General features: G+C 41.5%; 2 protein-coding genes across 7 annotated transcripts in view; one reads left to right on the top strand and one right to left on the bottom strand.

Annotated features, from left to right (window-relative positions):
* Window positions 1-4,434: 4,434 nt before the first annotated feature.
* Window positions 4,435-12,877, top strand: MNS1 (meiosis specific nuclear structural 1). The gene is made up of 9 exons (XM_068143891.1): window positions 4,435-4,639; window positions 4,829-4,956; window positions 5,823-5,925; window positions 7,251-7,480; window positions 8,179-8,395; window positions 8,472-8,579; window positions 10,029-10,286; window positions 11,192-11,317; window positions 12,581-12,877. Exons 1-9 carry the CDS (start codon window positions 4,547-4,549, stop codon window positions 12,677-12,679), a joined length of 1,362 nt encoding a protein of 453 aa, XP_067999992.1. The 5' UTR covers window positions 4,435-4,546; the 3' UTR covers window positions 12,680-12,877.
* TEX9 (testis expressed 9) overlaps window positions 10,167-21,576 on the bottom strand; it is a 25,388-nt gene continuing 13,978 nt past the window's right edge. For 5 of the 6 annotated variants that reach the window (XM_068143896.1, XM_068143892.1, XM_068143893.1 and 2 more), the window contains 3 exons: window positions 19,433-19,567; window positions 18,835-18,969; window positions 12,933-14,211 (listed from right to left, as the gene is read on the bottom strand). In XM_068143896.1, the coding sequence (XP_067999997.1) occupies window positions 14,131-14,211; window positions 18,835-18,969; window positions 19,433-19,567 (351 nt within the window). In that variant the 3' untranslated portion in view covers window positions 12,933-14,130. Of the gene's footprint in view, window positions 10,833-12,640; window positions 12,727-12,932; window positions 14,212-18,834; window positions 18,970-19,432; window positions 19,568-21,576 lie in introns of those variants that run through there. The other variant, XR_010987988.1, reaches the window with a different exon arrangement.

The following is a 21,576-nucleotide window of genomic DNA, read 5'->3' as shown; positions in this document are numbered from 1 at the left end:
TTATTGTTGTAAAGATCCTTTCTGCAAACTACCTAAGCAGTCTGTTTTGATGTTATACTGCCCTTTTAACTAGAATAACAATTATTTCATGTCTAACCAGAAAAAATGCACTCTGTAAGAAGCACGGGAGTGTAGTGTCACTGTGGAGTAAAATGAATCTGTGGTGTTTGGAATTTGTGTACTTAGTTGTTAGAAATAGGGTGTCTTCTCAGAAGAGTAGATAGGTGCTTTATAAACTTGAGTACATCAGTAACAGATATTAATAGGAAGTGCTAAGAACTCTGAATTTGCCCAGAAACACATGCAATGTGATGCTGTGGATATAAATGCTTTCTAATAGTTTTAGTCATGTCAGCCTTTAGACACTCAGCTCACCATTTTACTCAGTAGGACTGAGCAAATGTGGAAGGCTAAACAAAAAGCAAAGGAAGTACCACCTGTAAAAGACTAAATTTCTGTTCATTCCCTTTGCACAAACATTCTTTCTGGCCTGAGACACTTCATTTAATCTTTGAAACTCAATACTAAAGCTAAATATTTATTTATTAAGCACTGAGTATTTTTGTTCCTTAAAGTATTTCTCTTTACAGTCCATAATGTCATAAGTAAAAGATCACTTCTGCTTACTGCTGCTGTGGGACATATTTTCCCTACTACTGCAGGATAATTAAAAAAAAAAAAAAAAGGGAAAAGAATTGCACTAAGATTTTTCTTGACAGTGATAGCCCCTTAGCTGCTGAATCTGCTATCCCATCCATCACTAATCCCAAGCAAAGCAAGCATTAGTTTCTCTGCGACTTATCTAGGTCTTTAGTAGATCAATAGCACAGCTCAGATGTTTCAGACTCTTGCCTGTTAATTCACATTTATCTTTTCATCCAAAGAAGGTAAATTACCTCAAAGAAAAGCTGTGTTATCCCCAGTAGTGGCTTATAATGTTGCAAAGTCAGCATGACCCACATATCTTATCTCAGCTGGAACGCATTTGTCACTGTCTTATGTTATGATCATCTGCTAAAATGCCCTAGAAAAGAGGTAAACCTGCAAAAAATGGCTTCACCGTTTTCATTTAATGACCTTTTCTGTTGTGTGCTCCTGCATCACCTTCAATTTAGACTGCTAAAATAAAGGGAACTTTCTTTTTCCCTTTAGTGCTGCATTTAATCATTTTTATCATTAGCAAAATTTACATTCCTCAGCAGTCTTTATTTTTGCTGTCATGAGTTGATCAGTAGGTAGTGATACTGAGACTGAGAATGAAATCATTTCTTCATATGCTATGTTAACCCTGAGAAAGGACTCCTGCGTTTTACACTACTTTTGTATACAGTTCATTGCTGGTTACCTAAAGCTTTTCAGGCCCTGGGAGTTTCATGCTGTTAGGAAAAAGGAAGGAGAAGGAGGTCACTGTCCAGTAAGCTGTAACCAGGCTGCTGCAAGAAGAACAGTTGCATGAAATGAGCCTGGTACACAGCTGAGACTCATTACTTTACGAAGTACAGTAAAGCAGATATTTCATTATCTGCTTTTATAAAAACTTCATAAATTGTATTGTGTAAAGAAAACTTAAATGTAAACACAATGGACTGTAAACACACTGCTGGCTGCAAAACCAGTATGTTTTTTAATCTCTTCCTTCAGATGAGCTGAGCAGCTCTGTTGCCCAGACTGAACTCTGTGTTCTGCAAGTGTTAAGTTCTTAGATTTTTAACTGAGTAATTCGTTGGTGCCACCAAGGAGTTCTGCTTTTTCACATGAATAACAGGTAGGTCTGCTTTCAACACAGCACTTGATTTCTTCACAGGTAAGAATACAAGAGCGAGGCCCCTACATGGAGCAGCAGCTTGCTGTGACTGCACAACTGGGAGAGCAAAAGCAGATGCTTCATCCTCAGGTGGCAGTGGATCATCTCACTGAGGTGACCTTGGTATGAAGAACAGGATAGGCTAGAAGGGCACAGGACAGAAACCCTTGCCCAAGTGCAGGTGCACTGCCCATGTGCCTGCAACCCCCAGCAGCTTTGCAGGTAGCCTAAACAGGGAGGAGCAGTCAGTGCCCCTCGGGTACTGAACAGCAGCCCCCATTGTCATGGGAAGGGCACTGCAAAGACTAAACTGACAGAGAAGCACAGTGGGGGTCTGAGATATCAACAGTCACAAAATGAAAAAGAGGAAGTTCTGGCTGGATGTAAGGTGGGGGGGTGGAAAAATAAGGTGACCAAGCTTTAGGACAGGAGCCTGAAGTTCTTGGGGGAGCTCTCAAGAAGAGATGAGACCAGCAGTTGTATGTGGATGAAATTATTATTACCATCTTTAAGTATTCAGTTTCATGAAAGGAGCAGGGCAAGGGTACTTTGGGTGTTTCTGAAGAGTTTCTGGAGTGTTTTCCCCTCAATGTGACTGAACATTCTGAAAGGATATTCACCTTCCTTTGGAAATCTGCACACACAGTATGTTTACTGAACTCTCCCTGTGGCTTCATTGTTTGGAGAAAAAAATAATTAGTATGTTAAAGCTAAGTGTTTCTGAACACAAACTGTCCTAAGATACCAAAGATAAAAGAATTCTCTAGCTGCTTTTCTTCTGCAGCAAATCTGAAGAGCATGAGAAATAAAAATGAGGCACTGAGGCCTTGAAACTTTTCTCTTTGGGATCTTACTGGGTATTAGTGCTGTGTTCTGTCCCTTCTGTGAAAGAGACACTGCTCACGGATGCTGTTTATATGCAAATACAAGCCACCTCTTGAGAAAGAACTTTGTCAACTGACTTGGTTGGGTTCTGATACACAGGAGTTTTATCAAGCAGTTCTACTCCCACTTTTCTGTCCAAATGCCTTGCTGTCCTGGAGATTGAATCAAGGTGTACTTTTGTTCTCATTTTAGAGTGTAGCTGTTCCAAATTGAGGATATAATGTGAGCAAAGATGAAATGTCACATCTGAAGGTTATTCGCTGTTATTTCCAGGTGTGAGGTGAGGGAGCCTGAATTTATTTTGTTTGGTAAGGAAAATATTACATTTATTTTTAGTGAGGCATATAGCTGTTTACTGAGAAGAAGGAACAGCGAGAGTATCCTTTGCACCTTTATCCCTGCCACCACCTCCAAACCTTGAGCACTGACAGTGCTGTGCCAATGTAGCTAAAAGTTTTCTCCTTCTCTTCCTTGCCTACTGCTGAAGAAATGGAATGGTTTTGTGAAGAGCACTATAGTGGTAATACCACTTCAAAAGAAGCAGGGAAAATTTGATCTCTTTGTCTCATCTCTCTGCTTCTGTCATTTCAGTTAAAAATGTGGTCTCCTATAGTTCACTCCCCCCCCCCCCCCCCCCCCCCCCCCCCCGTAAAGCTAGTCCAGAGAACCTCTGGATTGATTGGTTGTGAACTGTGTAAGGTCTGTCTCTGGAAAAATTAAGGGCTGGATTTTACCTATGAGATTTAAATGAGGCATACTATATGCTGAGCAATCTTGTGGAAATCATGTTTAATTACGTATTTTGGTGATGTTGATGGTTTATGTTCTGGCTGTTGATTTCTCTCCTATGACTCTCTTCTAAATTCTTATTTGAGATCCATCGTATTAGTTATGAAGGAAATTCTTAATTAAATGCTGCCACCTAGGTGTTGTGGTTATAGGTGACTCAGGTGAAGCGAAGTGAGGAGCGAAGAAATGTTTCTCACTACTTTGGGGGCATTTATTTAAAGCTGTTTGTGTAACGATGTGCTTAGCTTTTACTGATTCCTGGTTCTCCAGCGCAAGGGAGAGTGAATGTGTGCGCCACATACTCAGCACAGGATGTTAGTGGCTGGAAGTGACCTCTGAAGATCGAGTCCAACTCCGCCGCTACTTGTCTTGCCACTAGGGTCCCCCGTCCGCGGGCTGTTCTCTTTTCTAGAATTCTGCTTACGCACTCCTGTAATGTGGCTCTGTGTGTAAAAATGCGTAGCACCTGCTGCTCATTTATACTGGAGCCCCAAGGAGACCGGAAAAAAACTTTGTCAGCACTGCGCCTGCTCCGGTGTGAGAAGGCTTGAGCCCCAGCGTGGCCCCCAGCAGGGCGCGCTGCTGTACGTGGGTTTCTGCCCCGCACCGGCCCTGTTCGCTCCTTCCTGAGGCCGTCGGCTATCAACCCACAGAAGCGGCCGCGCAGGGAACGGCGCTTCGGGGCTGTGAACTGCGGAAAACGAAATTCCACTTCTCCGCGGCCCAGCGACCTCTGGCGTTCTCCGCGTTCTCGCCTCGCCTGCTGCCTTTCGGGCAACGCTAGCCGTTGCCGGGAGAGGCCAAGGCACAGGGCCGGGCCGCCAGAAGCCGCTACCCCCACGGTCCCGGTTGCTCGGCGACGGCAGCGAGAGGCTCGAGTCACGTGTCGGGGTCGGGTCGCCCTCGGCCAATCAGCGCGGTGTCCCCCCTCCTCCCGGAAGTGAGGGCATGTCTCCCCTCCGCTGCGGCTCCGCTCGTTGCCATGACAACACTGCGCGGCCGCTGTAGGAAGGCCGGGGCCCGCCGCTCTCTTGTGGCCCACGGGCGTCTGTGCAACGGGACTCGGGTATGGAAGCGGAAGATCGCAGCGGTCGCAGGCGGGCTGTCAGGCTGCGGGCCACGCTGGAGCACGAACGGCGGCTGGAGGAGGCTCTGCTACGGGTAAGAGCGACGAGAGCGGGCCCCGAGGGTTTCAGCGTGTATGTGTGAGCCTGTACCCCGCGTCACCTTTCGTTAGCATCCCCCCCGGAAAGTTAGTCATGAACCGAACAGTCTTGGAACTGCTCGCTGGTGAATGTGTGTGCAGGTGTGCGGAGGATACTTGATATGGAAATTGTTGGTTCTGATTAGGCAGAAAAAAACAGAAAACGAAGAGAGTTGGAACTGGAGCAAGGGAAGAGGCTGGCGGACGAGTTGGCGAGGCTGAACCACGAAAAGCTTAAAGATGAGAAGATGAGGCAACAAGTAAGACAGAACAGGTAATGTTTCGAAACTTCACCATTCTTTTTAGCGTTACTGTAAATCAATCCTAACTCTGCAAAGGTTGTTTATAAAAGTGTTGTCACATTTTGGATGGAACACATGAGCACATTTTGGACTGGAGTGAGCCCGAAGCCTGAGATGTTTTCAAGGAACAGAGAGGAAGTTTTACTACGTTAAAATCAGTTGTACAATTTATTTCTTTAGAATGGACTTTCGTTTTTTTAATATGGGCAGCAGAGACAATCATATCTGGAAAAAAACATAGGAGAAAGTAGATTTTAAGGAGTGCTTAAGAGAAGGCTGTGTAATCAGGAGAGTTGGTCCAGGGGCTAGGAGAGAGTGTTGGAGGTGATAGCAAGACAGGAGGGGACAGGAGGTGTGACAGCCTGAGGTCATGTCAGTTAAGTAAAGACAAAGACAGTGTGTGAAAGCTGTAGCAGAAGTGGAAATGTATCTGACCTAGAAGGAAAATGTATTTGAACATCAAGGTACGAAAATAGTTAATTTTAAGGAAATTTCATCAATATGAAAAAAAAGTCTTCACAGAATTTTTATTTTGATTATGCACTAGATGTGTGCTGATAAATACCTGTAAGCATGTGTTCATATATGTATGCATTCATACAGTTAGCTGTACAGTATGCAGAACTACTGGTAGTGTATGTACAACCAGAGATAACTCTTACTTTAAAACAGATTCAGGGTTTTGTTTTCCCTATGCTCCTATACCAGAGCAATATTTTTCATCAAAAATTGTTAGTTTCCCTGATAATTGTTTTTTTTCTCATTGTGTTTCAATAGTGGTGGAAATTTTTACTTCTTTGTAGTAGGATACATATTTTATTTCTTTTTTTCCTCCCAGTCCTGAACTTCGAGAGTTAGAAAAAATGCTGAAAGCTGCTTATCTGAATAAAGAGCGAGCTGCACAGATTGCTGAAAAAGAAGCTATGCGGAGTGAGAGAATGGTAATGGGCTTCTCAGTGTATCCCAGCACCTGACTGCTGGAACTCTTTGTATGGGTTGTGCTGAAAATGCCTCCTGTGAAGGTGATCTTTTTATCCAAAATATTGTTAGCTTTAGGCATTCAGTGTTTAAGTGGCCAGCAGTAACCAGTTAGAAGAAAAAGCTTTACTTTGCCACTGTAATCTAAGTAGTAGTGGAGTAAGCTGTATGAATGGGTATAGTTTCTATTTTACTGGGTTCATGATATTTATCCAGGTTAAAACTGTGATGCACTTTGAACAGTGCATGCTTCTTGTGGTGAATCCTTACCTCAAAAGCCAATTGCTGAAAATGTTGTTACTTACATAGAAGCTTTGTAACAGTATCTTCAGAAGGAATTACAAGCTGGAATGTTGCATCCAGTTTTGGGCTCCCCAGTTCAAGAGGGACAAAGAACTACTGGAGAGAGTCCAACAGAAAGCTACCAGGATGATTAAGGGACTGGAATATGTGCCCTGTGAGGAAAGACTGAGAGCCCTAGGGCTTTCTAGTCTGGAGAAGAGAAGAGTGAGAGGGAATTTAATAAATGTTTAGAAATATCTGAGGGCTGGGTGTCAAGAGGAGGGGACAGGCTCGTCTCCATTGCACCCTGTGATACAACAAGCAGCAATGGATATAAACTACAGCACAGGAGGTTCCATCTCAATGTGAGGAGGAACTTCTTCACAGTGTGGGTCACAAAGCACTGCAACAGGCTGCCCAGGGAGGTTGTGGAGTCTCATTCTTTGGAGACTTTCAAGACCCATCTGGATGTGTTCCTGTGGGACCTGTGCTAGATTCTATGGTCCTGCTCTGGCAGGGAAGTTGGACTTGATGATCTTCAATGGTCCCTTTCCCACCCCTGACATCCTATGATTTTTGCCTAGGCAGATGACTTTGGTGATGTGACTATTTTATACAAAATTCATTTCATGCAAACTGCTGTAAAGACCAAGAATTTGTTGAAGATATTCCACATAGTTAAACCACACTCCAGTCATCATGCTGATGAGAGCTGGCTTCTCTCATGCTAAATGCTCTATTTTGTCTGCATTCAGTATGTATTCTCCTTCAAGTATTGGTAGTTCTCTGAGTTGTTTAGATATTGAAGGTTCCCTTGATGAACGTTCCACTTGCTGAATTCAGCTGTTAGCATGCTAAGGCACTGCACTTATAGACTGAGGTGGAAAACATTCTGGGTTTTGTGTTGCAGTATAATTCCTTTCTATCCTGTGTGGTTTTTCATTACAAGTTGTATTAGTAGGAATACAAATGAAGCTTTGTGTTGGTTTTTTTTTCTCCCTTACAGAAACAAGAGAGTGAAATAGCCCAGAAGATGAAGGAAGAGGATGAACGAATAATAAAAGAACAAAGTTCTGCAGAACAGAGGCGAAACGAGGAGAAAACAATGTATCACCAAGAACTGGAGAAACAGCTTCAGGAGCAGGAGAGGAAGAAACAGGATGCGTACGAAGAATTTCTGAAAGAGAAACTTGTGATTGATGAAATTGTACAAAAGATCTACGAGGAAGACCAAATGTTAGTTATTATGAGCTTTTATTCTTTATTAACTTAAACCAAACATACAGTTCTGTGTCAAAAGTTAATTTGTCTATGTTTAGTTCATAGACTCAAAGGCCCGTTTTAATTCCTCTTGGTTGCACGTAGCACTAAGAGGAGACTAACTTGTCTGGATTTTGATGTTTAAAGATCAGAATGTTTTTGTCACTCCAGTCAGATGCATGTCCTTGTTCCCCAAATGTGGAGTGCCCATCATGCTGGAAATTCCTGCATGTCACAGAGTTCTGCCTCACCTCATGTCTCTGCCTCTTCATGAGATGTGTTGTATACCTGTCTTAGGGATCAGAAAGGAGGTTTCTGAGGGCAGGGTGGTAGAGGTGGGGACAGAGTTGAGTATACAGAAATAGTTTAGGAGATTCTGGTGCCCTTAGGCTGTTAAGCTTCCTTCTCCTTTCCATTTTGATGGTGTATAAAATGCAGTAGTAGTGAGTACCTACATGTACAGTCTCCTCTGAATAAAGAAGTTAGACATGAGATTCCCTTTTTGGAGTACCTGGTTAATAAGGATTTTCAATTTAGATATCTAATTTTGAGATGAATGAGTAAGGAGAGTCATTTAAATCTGGGATATCTTGTTAGTGCTGAACACATGGTCTCTTACATTACTCTGCAATATGTTAAATAACTAGTTAAGCATCTTTTCCCATCTTTTACAGGGAAAAACAACTGAAGTTAGAGAAAATGAGAGCAATTCAAACATATATTGAAGAATTTAAAAAAGATCAAGCTGTCTGGAGGAGAAGGAAACAGGAAGAGATGGAGGAAGAAAACAGGAAAATTATGGAGTTTGCCAACCTTCAGCGACAAAGAGAAGAAGATTGGAAGGCTAAAGTGCGAGACACTGAGGAGAAAAAACAGAGACTTCAAAGCATGGTATCCAAACATGAAATTATAGAAAAAAAATTATTGTACATCCTTATCTTTTGTTGAGCAATATTTATTGTAATAGATTGCCCAGAGTCTGGAAAGAGAACAACAGAAGCGTGAAGAACTGGAACAAATCCGCCAAGAGCTGTATCTGGAAGAGCAAGCAGAGACAGAAAGGAAAAAGGAGATGGTAAGTGCTGGCAGGCAGATGAAGTAGTACCTGTGTCTGTACTGGAGGGCAGGAGAAATAGTTGTCTTTTGCTGGACCTCTCCTGCAGACACACACGGATATTTTGGTACTTGTCAGATAGTAGGTTTTTCCACGTCATATGTCCCTGTACATAAACTGTTTAGGGAAAATGGAGGTGGAGCATTGCAGCTTTGCCATAATCCCTGTGGAACGTTCAGGTTAGCAGAGCTAGTCTGGATGAAACTTTTCAAAAGTAAAACTAGTGGTGTATAAACAGGAAAGCACATAATTTATGGAGCACTTGTAGTTATGTCTAGACTAATCTAATTTAAACAGGCCAGACAGGAAAATTTCAAGGAAAAAATGGCACCATTTTGAATGACTGATCTAGAAAATAAAGTAAGTGCAGGAGGCAGCATAGTCCTCTGTCTCTTCCCTTCTCATGTCTTTCTGATAGTGCTCCTTCAGTCTTCAGATAGTGTCATTGGAGCTGTGATGCTGTAGAATATTCAGTGAGACTATATCCCACAGGCAATTCCTTCCTCAGCTGAGGATGCTGTTTGGTGGCTGTGTAACTCCCATATCCACCACCTTTCCCCTAGCAGTGCTGGCAGGGTTATTTATAAACTGCTCCCTGCTGGGATTTTGGGTTTTTTGACACTGGGTTTGCTAATTCTGTGGTGTTGTGACATGGAGAAGTTTTTTTGAGGGACTCCTTGAGCCAGTGTTGGTCTGTAAGCTGTCTCAAAGTGAAGAGCTTAATTCTGACATGGTTTTAGATGTGTTAAATGCATTTGTTTTCAATTCTGTTCTGGCACAAAGTGCCTATTTCCAACACCATTTCCTAAATGTTTTCAGTAGATGAGCAGTTTGTGTGTTAACTTAGTTCTTGAAGAGAAAATTCTGTCCTTTGAGTTTCTGTTGCTGTCCCTAATGTATTTGTTTTAATTTCAACCAGGAGAAGTGGTGAATGATTTGAATACCTTTGTGATCCCTTGTATACACCTCTTTGTCTCCTGAAGGAGTAGGCCAGTAACTTTCGAGTTCAGGTGTCAGCTAAGTAGGTTAACTAACTGCTTGCTTTTCCCATGTCCACTCAGTTTTTCCTACGGACCTGCCCACATTGTCTTAGAGTGATAAAGGAAACGGAACACAGGCTGAAATACTTAACACTTGCTTTTAGAGAGTTGTTGAGGAGGACTGATTTATGGCATCTTTTCATGCTGGAGAAAAGGAAATATTTTTATTTAAAATTTCATTTTGAAGATCTTGAGATGTTTGCCAAACGCCGGTTAATAGCGGAGCGTGCCATCAGGTCTGGAGTGTTTGCTCTAGTTGTTTATGCTAGAAGGTAACTGCCTCAGGAAATTTATTCCAAGATACAAACTGAGGAGACTGGCTTATGGTGATCAAAATTTTCCAAAGCATTTTATTACATTTCCTTTATAGGCAGAAATTGAGAAGAGAATAAGGCAACGCCTAGACTTAAGGCAAATATATGAAGAACAATTTGCTCTAAAGAGGGTAATGCAACAAGCTGTGCAGGAAGAGGAAGAAGCCTTCAGGCGACAGATGTTGGCCAAGCTCACAGAGGATGATCGCATTGAACAGATGAATGCTCAGAAACGAAGAATGAAACAGCTTGAACACGGAAGAGCTGTGGAAAAACTTATTGAAGAGCGTCACAAGCAGTTGATAGCAGAGAAAGTAAGAGCTTTCACATACACCTTCACTTTGTGCTGAAGTGTTTCAATATGAGAATATCTCTGCTATTTTAAGTGAGAAGACTACTGTTACTAGGAAAAGGTGACAGGGGAACTGCTGAGATGTGCAGGGGAGAAGCAGGCCTTGGGTTGCTGACAAGGGAAATCTTTTTGGAGCTGACATTTTGTAGCTCAAGAGTTTAGTCAGCAACATCCCTACACCCCCGTATCCCTGACATGCTTTGTAAAGATCTCTTCAGGAGCCATGGGATGACACTGTTGTCCAGTTCAGCACCCCTGATCTGCAGTGCTGGTAATGATGTGAGCTAGGGAAGTTCCAGCCTTGATTGTAGTTTAAGTCTCTTGAATTATCAGTATGAGAAGCCATAAACTGAAAACAAGTCATGGAATCCTGTGCTGCAGTTTTCAGATCTGTTTAGGGTATAAACCACAGGTGTAATGTGAAGTGCAGTTCCTAGTCAGCAGCACAAGAATGTGCACCCATTTCTTCTTTTCCTGGATTAGAATAGTAGGGCAGGAACAGACTCGTCTGAGAACAAAGAAGGAAGCAGAACTTAATACCTAATACCAGAACCCCTTAAATACCTTTTAGAAGGGCTTCTGTTAGGATACTGAACACTTCCATAGCCTGGCTAGCCTCATATCTTGCCATTCTCTTTTGTCTGAAACTTGCTAGTTAACAAGCATGCATTATTTAAATGCTGCTTTGTGGGTTTTTATATGCATTCTTTCATCCTTTTCTAACTCAATTATGTGATTAGGAGTAAGTGGAAGCTCAAAATCTACTCTGCTAAAAAAAAAAATATCTCTTTATAGTGTGGTATTGGTGGCAACAAATGTTCACAGAGCTGAAACAGGACTGTTACAGGAACTGCTTGCTCATTGTAGGAACGTGAACTTGAAGAAAGGCAGTTAGAGGAAAGAAGAGAGGAGGAGATGCGTGCAATTGTTGAAGAAGAGAGACAGAAACTCCTGAAAGAGCATGCATCTAAGTTACTGGGTTATCTTCCTCAAGTAAGTGAATTGTATTTAAAATGCTTTAGATGTTTATTCTGTCCATCAGTTTTCGTTTGGATAGTTCGAAGTTGCAGAGCTGTAAGGTTTTGGAGTCAGTGGATGACCTTCTAGTGTCAGCTTTCTTGTGCTGGGAAGCAAATTTACAAAAAATATTCTTTCTGTATGGGGGCTTTGGGCCCCACCTCAGTACTGACACCTTGTACAGAACTCACCACAAAGCTTCCTCAGTGCTGTGTTCACCCCCTTCTAAAGCAGGGCTTTTCCAGCTGGAAAGGAGTCCATGTTGCTACCAGATTTCTCAGCTGGGATTTTGGGAGCTACTTCTTACAGTGTTGGCTGTCTCTTAAGTCTTCTGTTACCATGGTAACAAGGCTTATCTCTGTTGCAGTGCAATAAACTGCAGTGCTTGCAGCATTTCAAAGCTCACTCACTGTTCATCCTTGTCTTTTGAAAAGTTGAAAAGATGGAAGCAGTTATTGTACCAGGAATCAACTACAATTGATTTTGTATTGTGTATCATCATCAGAAAGATCACCTGATGGTACACAAATGAACAGAGGGCTGCTTTAGGGATGTAAAAGTGCAGTTAGAGGAGGGAGGGAATTATCCAGCTCTTTAGAAACTGCAAAATGTTGTAAATATAGTGAAGTGCAATTTTTATTCACTCAGAATGGTGCTACCGAATTCTGAAGTCTCCAATAGAAATGCTATTTGAAATTCTTTGTTTCCAATGCTGGAAGGTTATGTTCTTCACTTTTAGTCCTAAAATCAAGTTAGAATTCATTAGAAATTCAGATTTCTGTGTTCCCCTGCTTCCCTTCCCCAAAAATATATTCTGAGGTTTTCAGTATCAGTTGATTTCCAAAATATCTTTTTTCTATGGGCTAATTTCAATGCAGGTAGGGGTGAAGACAGACTCCCACCACGGTGGGAGGCAGTGCCTCTTTTCAGTGAAATTGTTTACTAAAGCTGCACCTGTGCTGTGCTGTCTGCCACTACTGTTGGAAAGAGAAGGCAGATAAACATTTTCTTATGTGTATTGTGCTCATGGCGGAATCTTTATGGGGTTCTCGTCGTCATTTGTATGAAGAATAAAAGAGGCTGTTATAGGTGAGCAGCTGAAATTCATCTGTTGAACTTTTGTGACTGTTTTCAGGACTGTACCACGGATACCAGTTACTGCATTTGCTTGCAGAGATCCACTATAATCTCCCTACTCTGTTTTGCCTTCTGATCTGTGTTTTTTGTCCCTTACTGCAGGGAATACTCAAAGGCGAAGATGATATAAACATGCTTGGAGAGGAATTTAGAGTGGCTTACCAGAAGAGAGGAGGTAACGCCTTTTCAGGAGAGCACTGAAATTTCCCTCATCTCCTGGTCTGCCACTAGATGTCACCATCGGATGCCTAAGGAAAATTGCCATTTGCTGTTAACAGTGAGAACTTTTTATTATCATGAAGTCTCCATTTTAAGACTGGAGCTCTAAACAAATGAGCAGTTATTCAAGTGTATGTTGTGCTTGCATCTGTCATTAATAAACCGTTAGGAACTTCTTAATTATTCTCAGTTAGTGATGTAGCAACATTAAAAATGTTTTCACCAGCAACCCAGCAGAAACCTAACTTAGCATAAATTCACATTTCAGTATGAACTGTCAGCTTTTTTGAATTCACTCTGTGCTGGCATTGCCCTATAAAAATACTAATCTAAATGTAGCTTATTACGTCTGAGAGAGGTAAGTCTGAGTTACTTGCTTCACTGTTAGTCCTTGCTGCTTTGCTGGTAGGATCTAAGCAGAGACACTTTTCCATTTTGAGGTCAGAAACACCTTTGGTACCTTTCAGTGCAGAAATTTCCTATTAATGTACTCTGTTCTTATTCAGTTACTTTGAGGGAAGGAATCCATGCAAATAGCTGTGACAGGTTCATGCAAGCAGCACAGGCTTTTGTTGCTCCTGTTCTTTAATGTACACATGATATGCTCAGCTCACCCACACTCAAAACCTTTATCCAGTTCTTGATTTTTAATGATGACATCATGAAATCTTTTAAGCATACAATGCTTGTAGTGCACTTGTGGGTATGGAGCCATCACTTCTGACTATCTCAAAGCAGCAGCTGATGGCCAGGGAAAGATTCAATATTATTGTTACCAATTTTACGTAACACAAATGCATCAGCTACAGCGTCTGTCTGGATAGCAAGGGGCAAGTCTCATCTGTTTTTGCCACCAGGGTCTAAGGCAGGGTCTAAGCTACAAGAAGTTAAAATAATTTCTGTACAAGAGCTGGTGGAGCTTAAATTACACGCCAGCCAAATTTTCAGGGGAGATCTGTTACAGGGAACAGACAAGGCCAATTTTCCAACCACGTGTTTTAAGAAAGGACATGACATTTTCTTCTCAACTGGATCACTGGTTTATTTATTTCTGTTGCAACAAGGTATTTTCTGAGACTAAACCCTGACTACTTGGGACTGAATATTACCTTAGATAAGGTGCTGTTTTAAATGCTAAAACAGAGGAAACTGATTGCAGTGTTCACCTGTTGGAATGTTCCCTGCACGGTCTGTACTTCTCCACTCATTGAGGAAGGGACAGTTTAGCCTGAAACTTCCAACAGGAATTTTTATTTCATGTGATAATACAACACTAACCATCAGGCTTAGAAAAGTGAAACAATTTGAACATAAGCAAAATCAAGAAAATCAGTTCACTGGGATATACAGCTATTAACTGTTAACAAGGCGCTCATATGCAATGCCAAACTAATGTACCATCTGACTTGCATTTCAAGCAGAAGTGGGGTTTTTTAGCAGTGATTTCCCCACTCAAGAGCTGTCATGAATTCCTCTTCAGTAAAAGACAGCATCTTAGCAGCTTCAATATGCATCTTTAAAACAAAGGAAAAAAAAAAACAACAAAAAAGAAAAATACATTAGGAGCCAAAGGTAAAGTAGTGTGAATGGCTATACAGAATTCTGCTTCAGTGGGGCAGTGTCACATCTACTGTGCTCTGGTTCTTGTACTGTGGTATTGATGGATGTTCACCTGTTTAAACTAGAGCTGTTATTCATAGTTTTCTGCAAAAAATCTGCAGTGTAGTGATAATATGGTAAGTTTTGTGCTGAACATTGCAACTTCAGCTCTAGTAAAACAGGACCAATAACTTTTCTTAACTCTTTATGTTGCTTTTATAAGATCTCAATTTTTAGTGAGGCAATGACAGAAAATCCAGCAGCTCTGGTGACCACTAGAGAACACCTATAAGACAACCAGTAATACTTTCAAGCTGATCAATATACAGCTTAACTTTTAAGCTATTATGATTCAAATACATCTTTAAGATCATCATGCTAGTGCTTTTAGTATGTTACTTAATATTAAATGAAGATTTTAGCAATAATGACACCATTAGAATTCAACAATTAGCATAAACCAAATGCTAACTCTGCTATACCTTAACAAGAAATGCCTGGTAACTGTGTTGCCAAGAATCACACCCGACATCTGTGGTCCATAATGGGACATATAAACCCTCTCGACCCTCCACCAGCTGTACATCTGTCTTAAGTTTTAAAATGGTAGCACTCTGAATGTCTCTTTCCACTGCACAGAACATAGTATGTTGCTTTATATGGAACACTGAAAGGAACAATTAGAACTCTTTAACTTAGAATGAGGCTATTTTCTGTTTAAATCATGCAACTGCATGGGAAAGTGTCAAGATCATCAATGTTTGATGAGAAAACAAGTACTAAAGGGTCGGTATTTGCACAGAACTACTGATCAAAAAGCTCCCTGGGTTCCAGCTGATGTCACAGCAGAGGTTGCAGCTGTGCCACACAGACACATCACCACATCCCAGTATAATTTCTAGCTCTAATCATTCCAAGTGGAAAGAAAAGTGTCCTAGCTAAACAGTTTCTACTGAAAATGTTAATAAAATGCTTGTGTTTTAAAGAAACAATTCATGTCTACACTGAGTCTGTAGTTGTTGGTTTTCTATTTAAAGACACAGTGTCAGTTCAAAACAACAACAAAGTGTATCGCAGTTACCACAGGTGGAGTAACATTCTCCCTCTCCGTAAAGCTCAGACTAACTTCCCTTTATCCTGTTTAAGATTTTCTGTTACATTATGTCTCAAGGGAAGCAGAGAATGATTTGAAGAGACCAGCTGGAAACACTAGCAAGCTACTTGCAGCCAGCTGCATCTCATCCTAGTACTGATATTTAACACCTTTGGAGGATGGTTTTGGTTTTGTTCCCCCCTTGCTGTGCTTCCTGTGGTAGCAGTTCAGGCAGGCTCTACTTACTACATGCATCTGAGTTTGCCACACAAATACTATACAAATAGTCCAAATCAGGTATTTCTCATTCCTTCAATAAAAGGCTTGTGTGAAGCAGACGTCAAGTTCTCCAGGTGGTTATGTATGCCAAGCACACCTGAACTTCAGCTGCCCTTCCCTGTGCCTTCTGCCAGCAGCTATGAAAGGCAGTTAGCACTATTCTCTTTCAGGAACTTCCAGTCACTCTACTCTGAAATGACAACTACCAGTAAGTATCTGGTTTTGTATGAAAAGGTAATTGGCTTCCCCTACTATCTGCAGTCCTGATACAGTAATTGTAATTTCAAAAAAATACATTTAATGAAGTTTTGTGAAGTTTATCTGAGCCTATTGTCTTGGGTTAACACAGTATGTTCTCACCAGCCCCTTTCCCACACACACAGATTGGAGGGAAAGGAACAAAAAAACCTTTGGGTGGGATGAAGAGTTTTATTCTAAATGATGCAATGCACAACTACTTTAGATTATGTAGAGAAAAGTGCAGCAAAATGCAGCAGCAGAAGCAGTTTGCCCCACCCAACCATGCAGAAGCTAGTCTGGCAGAAAAAAACTAACACCCCAAAACTGGGAACCAGAACAGGAAGCCTCTCATGTTACAATCTGAACTTCTAGCCCCATGGTACTTTGCTCCAGCCAGCACTTCTGTTTTGAGGCTGGCATGACAAGAGCATAGCAATGAGTATCAGCAGCAGATTCAACTCAACCTATGACAGCTCTACTTTTAGTGCACAAACAGAAATACTGCTCTTTGGCACTCGTTTTGGTGAACTCATGTTCCAGAGGACAATGAGCTACCCCACATGTAAGTGTGTTCTGAGTGAATGCTGGGGGGGGTTCATTCTTTTAAAATTAAGTCCAAGAGCTAGAAGGGGTGGCCAAAGGCTAAACTGGCACTATTTCTGTTAGATGAATCCTTGGATCTCTGCAGCCTAACTGCCAGAAAAACTCTTTTCCACTAGAACCAGACAAGCAGTTCTAGTTTGTCTTGCAGTTATCTCCTCCTTTGTCCTGTGGTGGAGAGTATTCCACATTTAAGGGTGTATTTCTATACTGCAATTCCCAGTTCTTAGGGATAAGTATGTGCATTTTGTTACATGAAATGGCTACTCCATACAAAACTATTCCTTCTCTGGGAGGGACTCAACAGCTCCAAGAGTGGTTACAAAATGTCTGGAGATGACTGTAGTGCTGAAAGGGTAAACAAAATGTTCTGTTTTCTTATCTCAAAGGCTGACCCTTCTGCAGTGCTTCTGCTCAACAAATTGCTCGCTTTAGCTCTATTTTACAGCTTTGGTCTGAGAGTGCTAAAAGAAGTGCACTAAATCCATTCCAGAATTAAACATGTAAGTTCCAGCAGAGTAAGTAGTCATGGGTGACACACACTGTGACTTTAAGAACCCGTCTAGATTACTGCGAACCCCATAGCTCTGCACACATCTTCCGCAGCCTCAGAAGAACCTGAGGGTTAAATCCGGTTTTAGCTATATTTCATCTGAAATATTTCACACCTTTCTGCAAAAGCTGTATCACTAATTGTTCAGCATCAATTGTCAGTAAGTATTCTACTACTTATCCCCTGTTCAGTTTCAGCTTCAGCTGCTAAAGCAAGGAAAAGACAAAGGCCCCTACCTTCCCTTTCACACCCTGAGGGAAGGGAACAGAGGGAGATAGGACGTCACTTTCAACTCAAACAACTTTCAAAAGTAGGCTAGCTGCAAGAGTATCCATGCAGCCACGTGGGTGTCACTACAGAGTGTCTGACACATGAGAGCATAATATAGTACATGTGAGTCTCTGGAGACTTTCCCAACCTGCCTGGATGCATTCCTGCACATTCCCTAGGTGATCCTGCTTTGGACAGAGGGTTGGACTCAATGATCTCTAGAGATCCCTTCCAACCCCTAACATTCTGTAGTTCTGTGAAGTACAGAACACTTCAGAATATAAATACAAAGAAACAATATTGATGTAGGACAGGCTTTGAGAACCCAGGAAGAACGTAAATCTTAAGCCTAAGGGCTCCCTCCTGGGAGGGCAGAGTTACAGCCACTGCTGCCCTAAGTAATTTGCTGGGGGAGGGGAAAAAAGAACAAAAAAAGTCACAGAGGCTAAAAAGGATTCTACTGATACAGCACCAAAGGGAGTGCTGTTACTACCTGTACAGTATTTGTTCCTGAATCAACAGATACTGTTGGTCCTAAACCTTGTCAGTAGTTATCTTTCACCAAGACAGGCTGTGTTCCAAGGCAGCAATGAGGTCAATTCAAAAGACCAGCCTCCCCTAGGAAGTGATGGTGAATGTTGCCACATCCAGCTGGCAGCCAGTCACTAGTGGTGTCCCCCAGGGATCAGTGCTGGGCCCCATCCTGTTCAATATCTTTATCGATGACCTGGACAAGGGGATTGTGTCCATCATCAGTAAGTTTGCAGATGACACCAAGCTGGGGGCAGGTATTGATCTGTTAGAGGGTAGGAGAGCTCTGCAGAGGGACCTTGACAGGCTGGACAGAGGGGCAGAGTCCCCCTCTACTTCGCCCTGGTGAGGCCACATCTGGAATACTGTGTCCAGTTCTGGGCCCCTCATTTCAAGAAGGACAGGGAACTGCTTGAGAGAGTCTAGTGCAGAGCCACAAAAATGATTAAGAGTGGAACATCTCCCTTATGAGGAAAGGCTGAGGGAGCTGGGGCTCTTTAGCTTGGAGAGGTGGACACTGAGAAGTGACCTCATTCATGTTTATAAATACGTGAAGCACAGTATCAGGAAGATGGAGACAGGTACTTCTCAGACGTGCCCTTTGATGGGATAAGGGGCAATGGGTACAAGCTGCACCATGGAAGGTTCCATGTGAACATAAGGAAAAACTTTTTCACTGTGAGGGTGACAAAACACTGGCACTCTCTGGATATATCCAAACCAGCCTGGATGCATTCCTTTGTGATCTGCTGTAGGTGATCCTGTTCTGGCAGCGGTGTTGGACTGGATGATCTTTTGAGGTCCCTTCCAACCCCTAATGATCTGTGATTGTGTAATAAAAGTGAGGCTGCTGCTCCCTTGCAAAGAAACTTCCCAGTCTTGGGGTCTGGTTTCCATGATTGCCTTACCTGACTAAAGATTGTTAACTGAAAGAGACTGTTACTTTAAATGCAACACTGTTCTGGTCCTTACCTTTTGTCTCTTTAAAATATCAATTAACTTTAGCTGCTTTTTAAAACCTGCCATTAGCTCTTCTTTTTGTTTCTGTAGTTTCTTGTTTTCTGTTTTCAATTCTTCAATTATTTTCTGTTCTTGGTTAGCCATGTCCTACCATGGTAAGAGAAGACAAAATGCATTATTTGTGGAAGCAGTGCTTTAACTAATGAAACTGTAATTTTGTTATATAATGCCAAAAGAACAGGTAACATTTTTGAACAGGGATCGATTGAAGCATTCTCACCTCAAAACTTAAAACCTCAAAGACAACAGCCATGGTTTACAAGTGTATGTATTAGGGATGTGTGTGTACTGCTCCCTTTTTCCAAACCCATCTAATTTTCACACAAACAGGTAAAATCAGAATGGTATAACTTTGTACACTTCTTTCTCCTGCATAGGGTGCAGTAGTACTGTCCAAGATAACTCATCAAGCCCTTTAGTGATGTGCTCTAAGTTAATGTTAGGACAATTTGTAGAGAAATGATGCTTCCAAAGCTGCTCAACCCTTTTGTCTCATTCTAGCATTACGAAGCAATTATAGTCTGGAATTTCTTTTTCTAAGTCATTGTACCTTGTTACTTTGCTTCAGTTTATTCAGCTCCACTTTATATCTTTCCACTTCTTCCAGAGCCCTGTTTAAGCGAACCTCTGTTGCATTCTGACAGGTTGTGGCCTGCTTTTGTACACGCTTTAGATTCTCCATTTCCTATTTAAGAAGCAAAAGATAAACCCAGACATTATGATCATTTATTCTTTAATAATCCCATATAGACAACACATTTACAGTAAAGCTTACCCTTGCAAACTGAAGAGTCCATGGGCTGCTTTGGCCTGCAGGTAGAATCTGTCTCAAAGATAATTTCACTATTCAAACACCACTTCTCCTTTGAGATCTTGAAAAGGGATCTGTCTAATTTTGTTTTAAAGGCTTCTCACAATAATTATGAAGCTGATCATGTAAGACCACAGGATTGACTGAAAACCTTGTATGTTCAGTCAGAAAAACAAAAAGAACCGTTGTTGTGTCCACCTGGGCCAGATTTTGGCACAGTGGTAAGTATTCCCAGCTCCTCCTTCCTACCTGCTCTTTTACTACATGCAATTACCAACAAAAGTTAAAATGGCCTACTGAAGATGGCTGAGGGTAGCAACTATTTCATCTGGCAGAAAACAGTTGTTCAGGTGCTTAGGGATAGTATTTCTGTTGATAGTATCTCTGTTGATAGTATTTCCTAGTGCTGAAAGTGAGGAAATGAGAAAAGGAGACCAAGCTGAGGAATAGAATAATGTGCTTAAAGGTCAGGGAGTATTGATAAAAGAGGAAGAAATAAACAATTCTGGCATTGTCATTTGTGTCAAAGAAACAGACTTCTTTTTAAAAAAATAAAAAACACTATCAAAATTTTACTAAAGGGGATGCAAAGGTTCTTTTAACCAAATCAGGACAGCCATGGAATTTGCTAACCCTTGTTTTTTACCTTTAGATTGCCATACTTCTGAGTAATTTTTCTGTTTTCTCAATTCCACACCAGCTCTCATGGTGGTTGCTTATGATTTCTACATCACTTATCCAAGAAGTAAGTACCTACTAATTTACAGGTGTATGCAGCAAAGTTGTTATAATAGTTATGATAGGGACAGGTATTTCTGAGCAGCTTTGAATCTTCTCCAAAATGGATGAAGAAAACAAGAGAACAAAATGCATCTAACTAATCCTCAAAAATTCTGTTGGTGAATGTGTCTCCTCCAAGACTTTACAAAAACAGATGTTGCTTCAACATCTGCATTCTGAAGTTCAGGCTGGAGGTCAGGAGGAAGTTTTACACAGAGAGAGTGATTGCCCATTGGAATGGACTGCCCAGGGAGGTGGTGGAGTTGCCGTCACTGGAGGTGTTCAGGAGGAGACTTGACAGGGTGCTTGGTTACATGGGTTAGTTGATTAGGTGGTGTTGGGTGATAGGTTGGACACGATGATCTTGAAGGTCTCTTCCAACCTGGTTTGGTCTATTCTATTCTATTCTAACCTGTCCATCTGATTGAACACAAAAAGATGAGTAAAAGCCTGGCTAGTAGGTAGCAGAGCCCTCTTTGGATCACTTGCAAGTGCATCATCAGGGACCACAAATTCATTTGCTGGGAAGTGCCCCCACGCTTCCAAAGAAAACAAGCTGCACAGCATGCAAACCTTTTTGTCTTGTATCAGAATGATGGAGCTGTGAATAGAGTCAACTCAATCTTTTGTGTTATGCATTTTATTCTGCATTAATATAAAAAGCTTTGGAATATAGCCTTTTGAGCACTTAATGACCAAAAAAACCCGTCTACATGCAGTGCAGATGCTGTATCAGCTAATCATATGATTTACTGAAAGAATTCTAATAATTCTTGTAGGGATTTTTGACATTGACTGTCATAGATAGTACCTTTATCAAGGATTTTTTTGCAAGTCATCCATTGATGGTATGTTGTTAATTATATTCAAGTTTGTCATCTTAAAAGTGCCAGAAATAAGCATTTTATTTTGTAAATAGACAAGGATTCTGCCAATTCTTCAGCACTTCAGGTAAAAGCTGTATTGATTTTCTCATATAATGTCTCTCTAAGGTGGGGGGATTGAAACTGCTGTGTTCTAAAACTGCATCTTATGTCAATCTCTGGATTTTCTCCACTGTTCTGACATAGCTGAAGCACTTGAGTATCAGTAGGGGGTGTGAT

Source organism: Melanerpes formicivorus, unplaced genomic scaffold, assembly GCF_026170545.1.
Source record: "Melanerpes formicivorus ecotype bairdi unplaced genomic scaffold, bMelFor1.0.p_v2 SCAF_10, whole genome shotgun sequence".
NCBI classification, from domain to species: Eukaryota; Metazoa; Chordata; class Aves; order Piciformes; family Picidae; genus Melanerpes; species Melanerpes formicivorus.
This window is presented reverse-complemented; position numbering and strand designations above follow the sequence as displayed.

Excerpts from the sequence above, each read along its gene's own strand:
- MNS1 (XM_068143891.1), top strand. The coding sequence starts at position 4,547 with ATGGAAGCGGAAGATCGCAGCGGTCGCAGGCGGGCTGTCAGGCTGCGG. Across the intron at positions 4,640-4,828 it reads TGGAGGAGGCTCTGCTACGG|GCAGAAAAAAACAGAAAACG; the intron begins GTAAGAGCGACG and ends GGTTCTGATTAG. Across the intron at positions 11,318-12,580 it reads TACTGGGTTATCTTCCTCAA|GGAATACTCAAAGGCGAAGA; the intron begins GTAAGTGAATTG and ends CCCTTACTGCAG.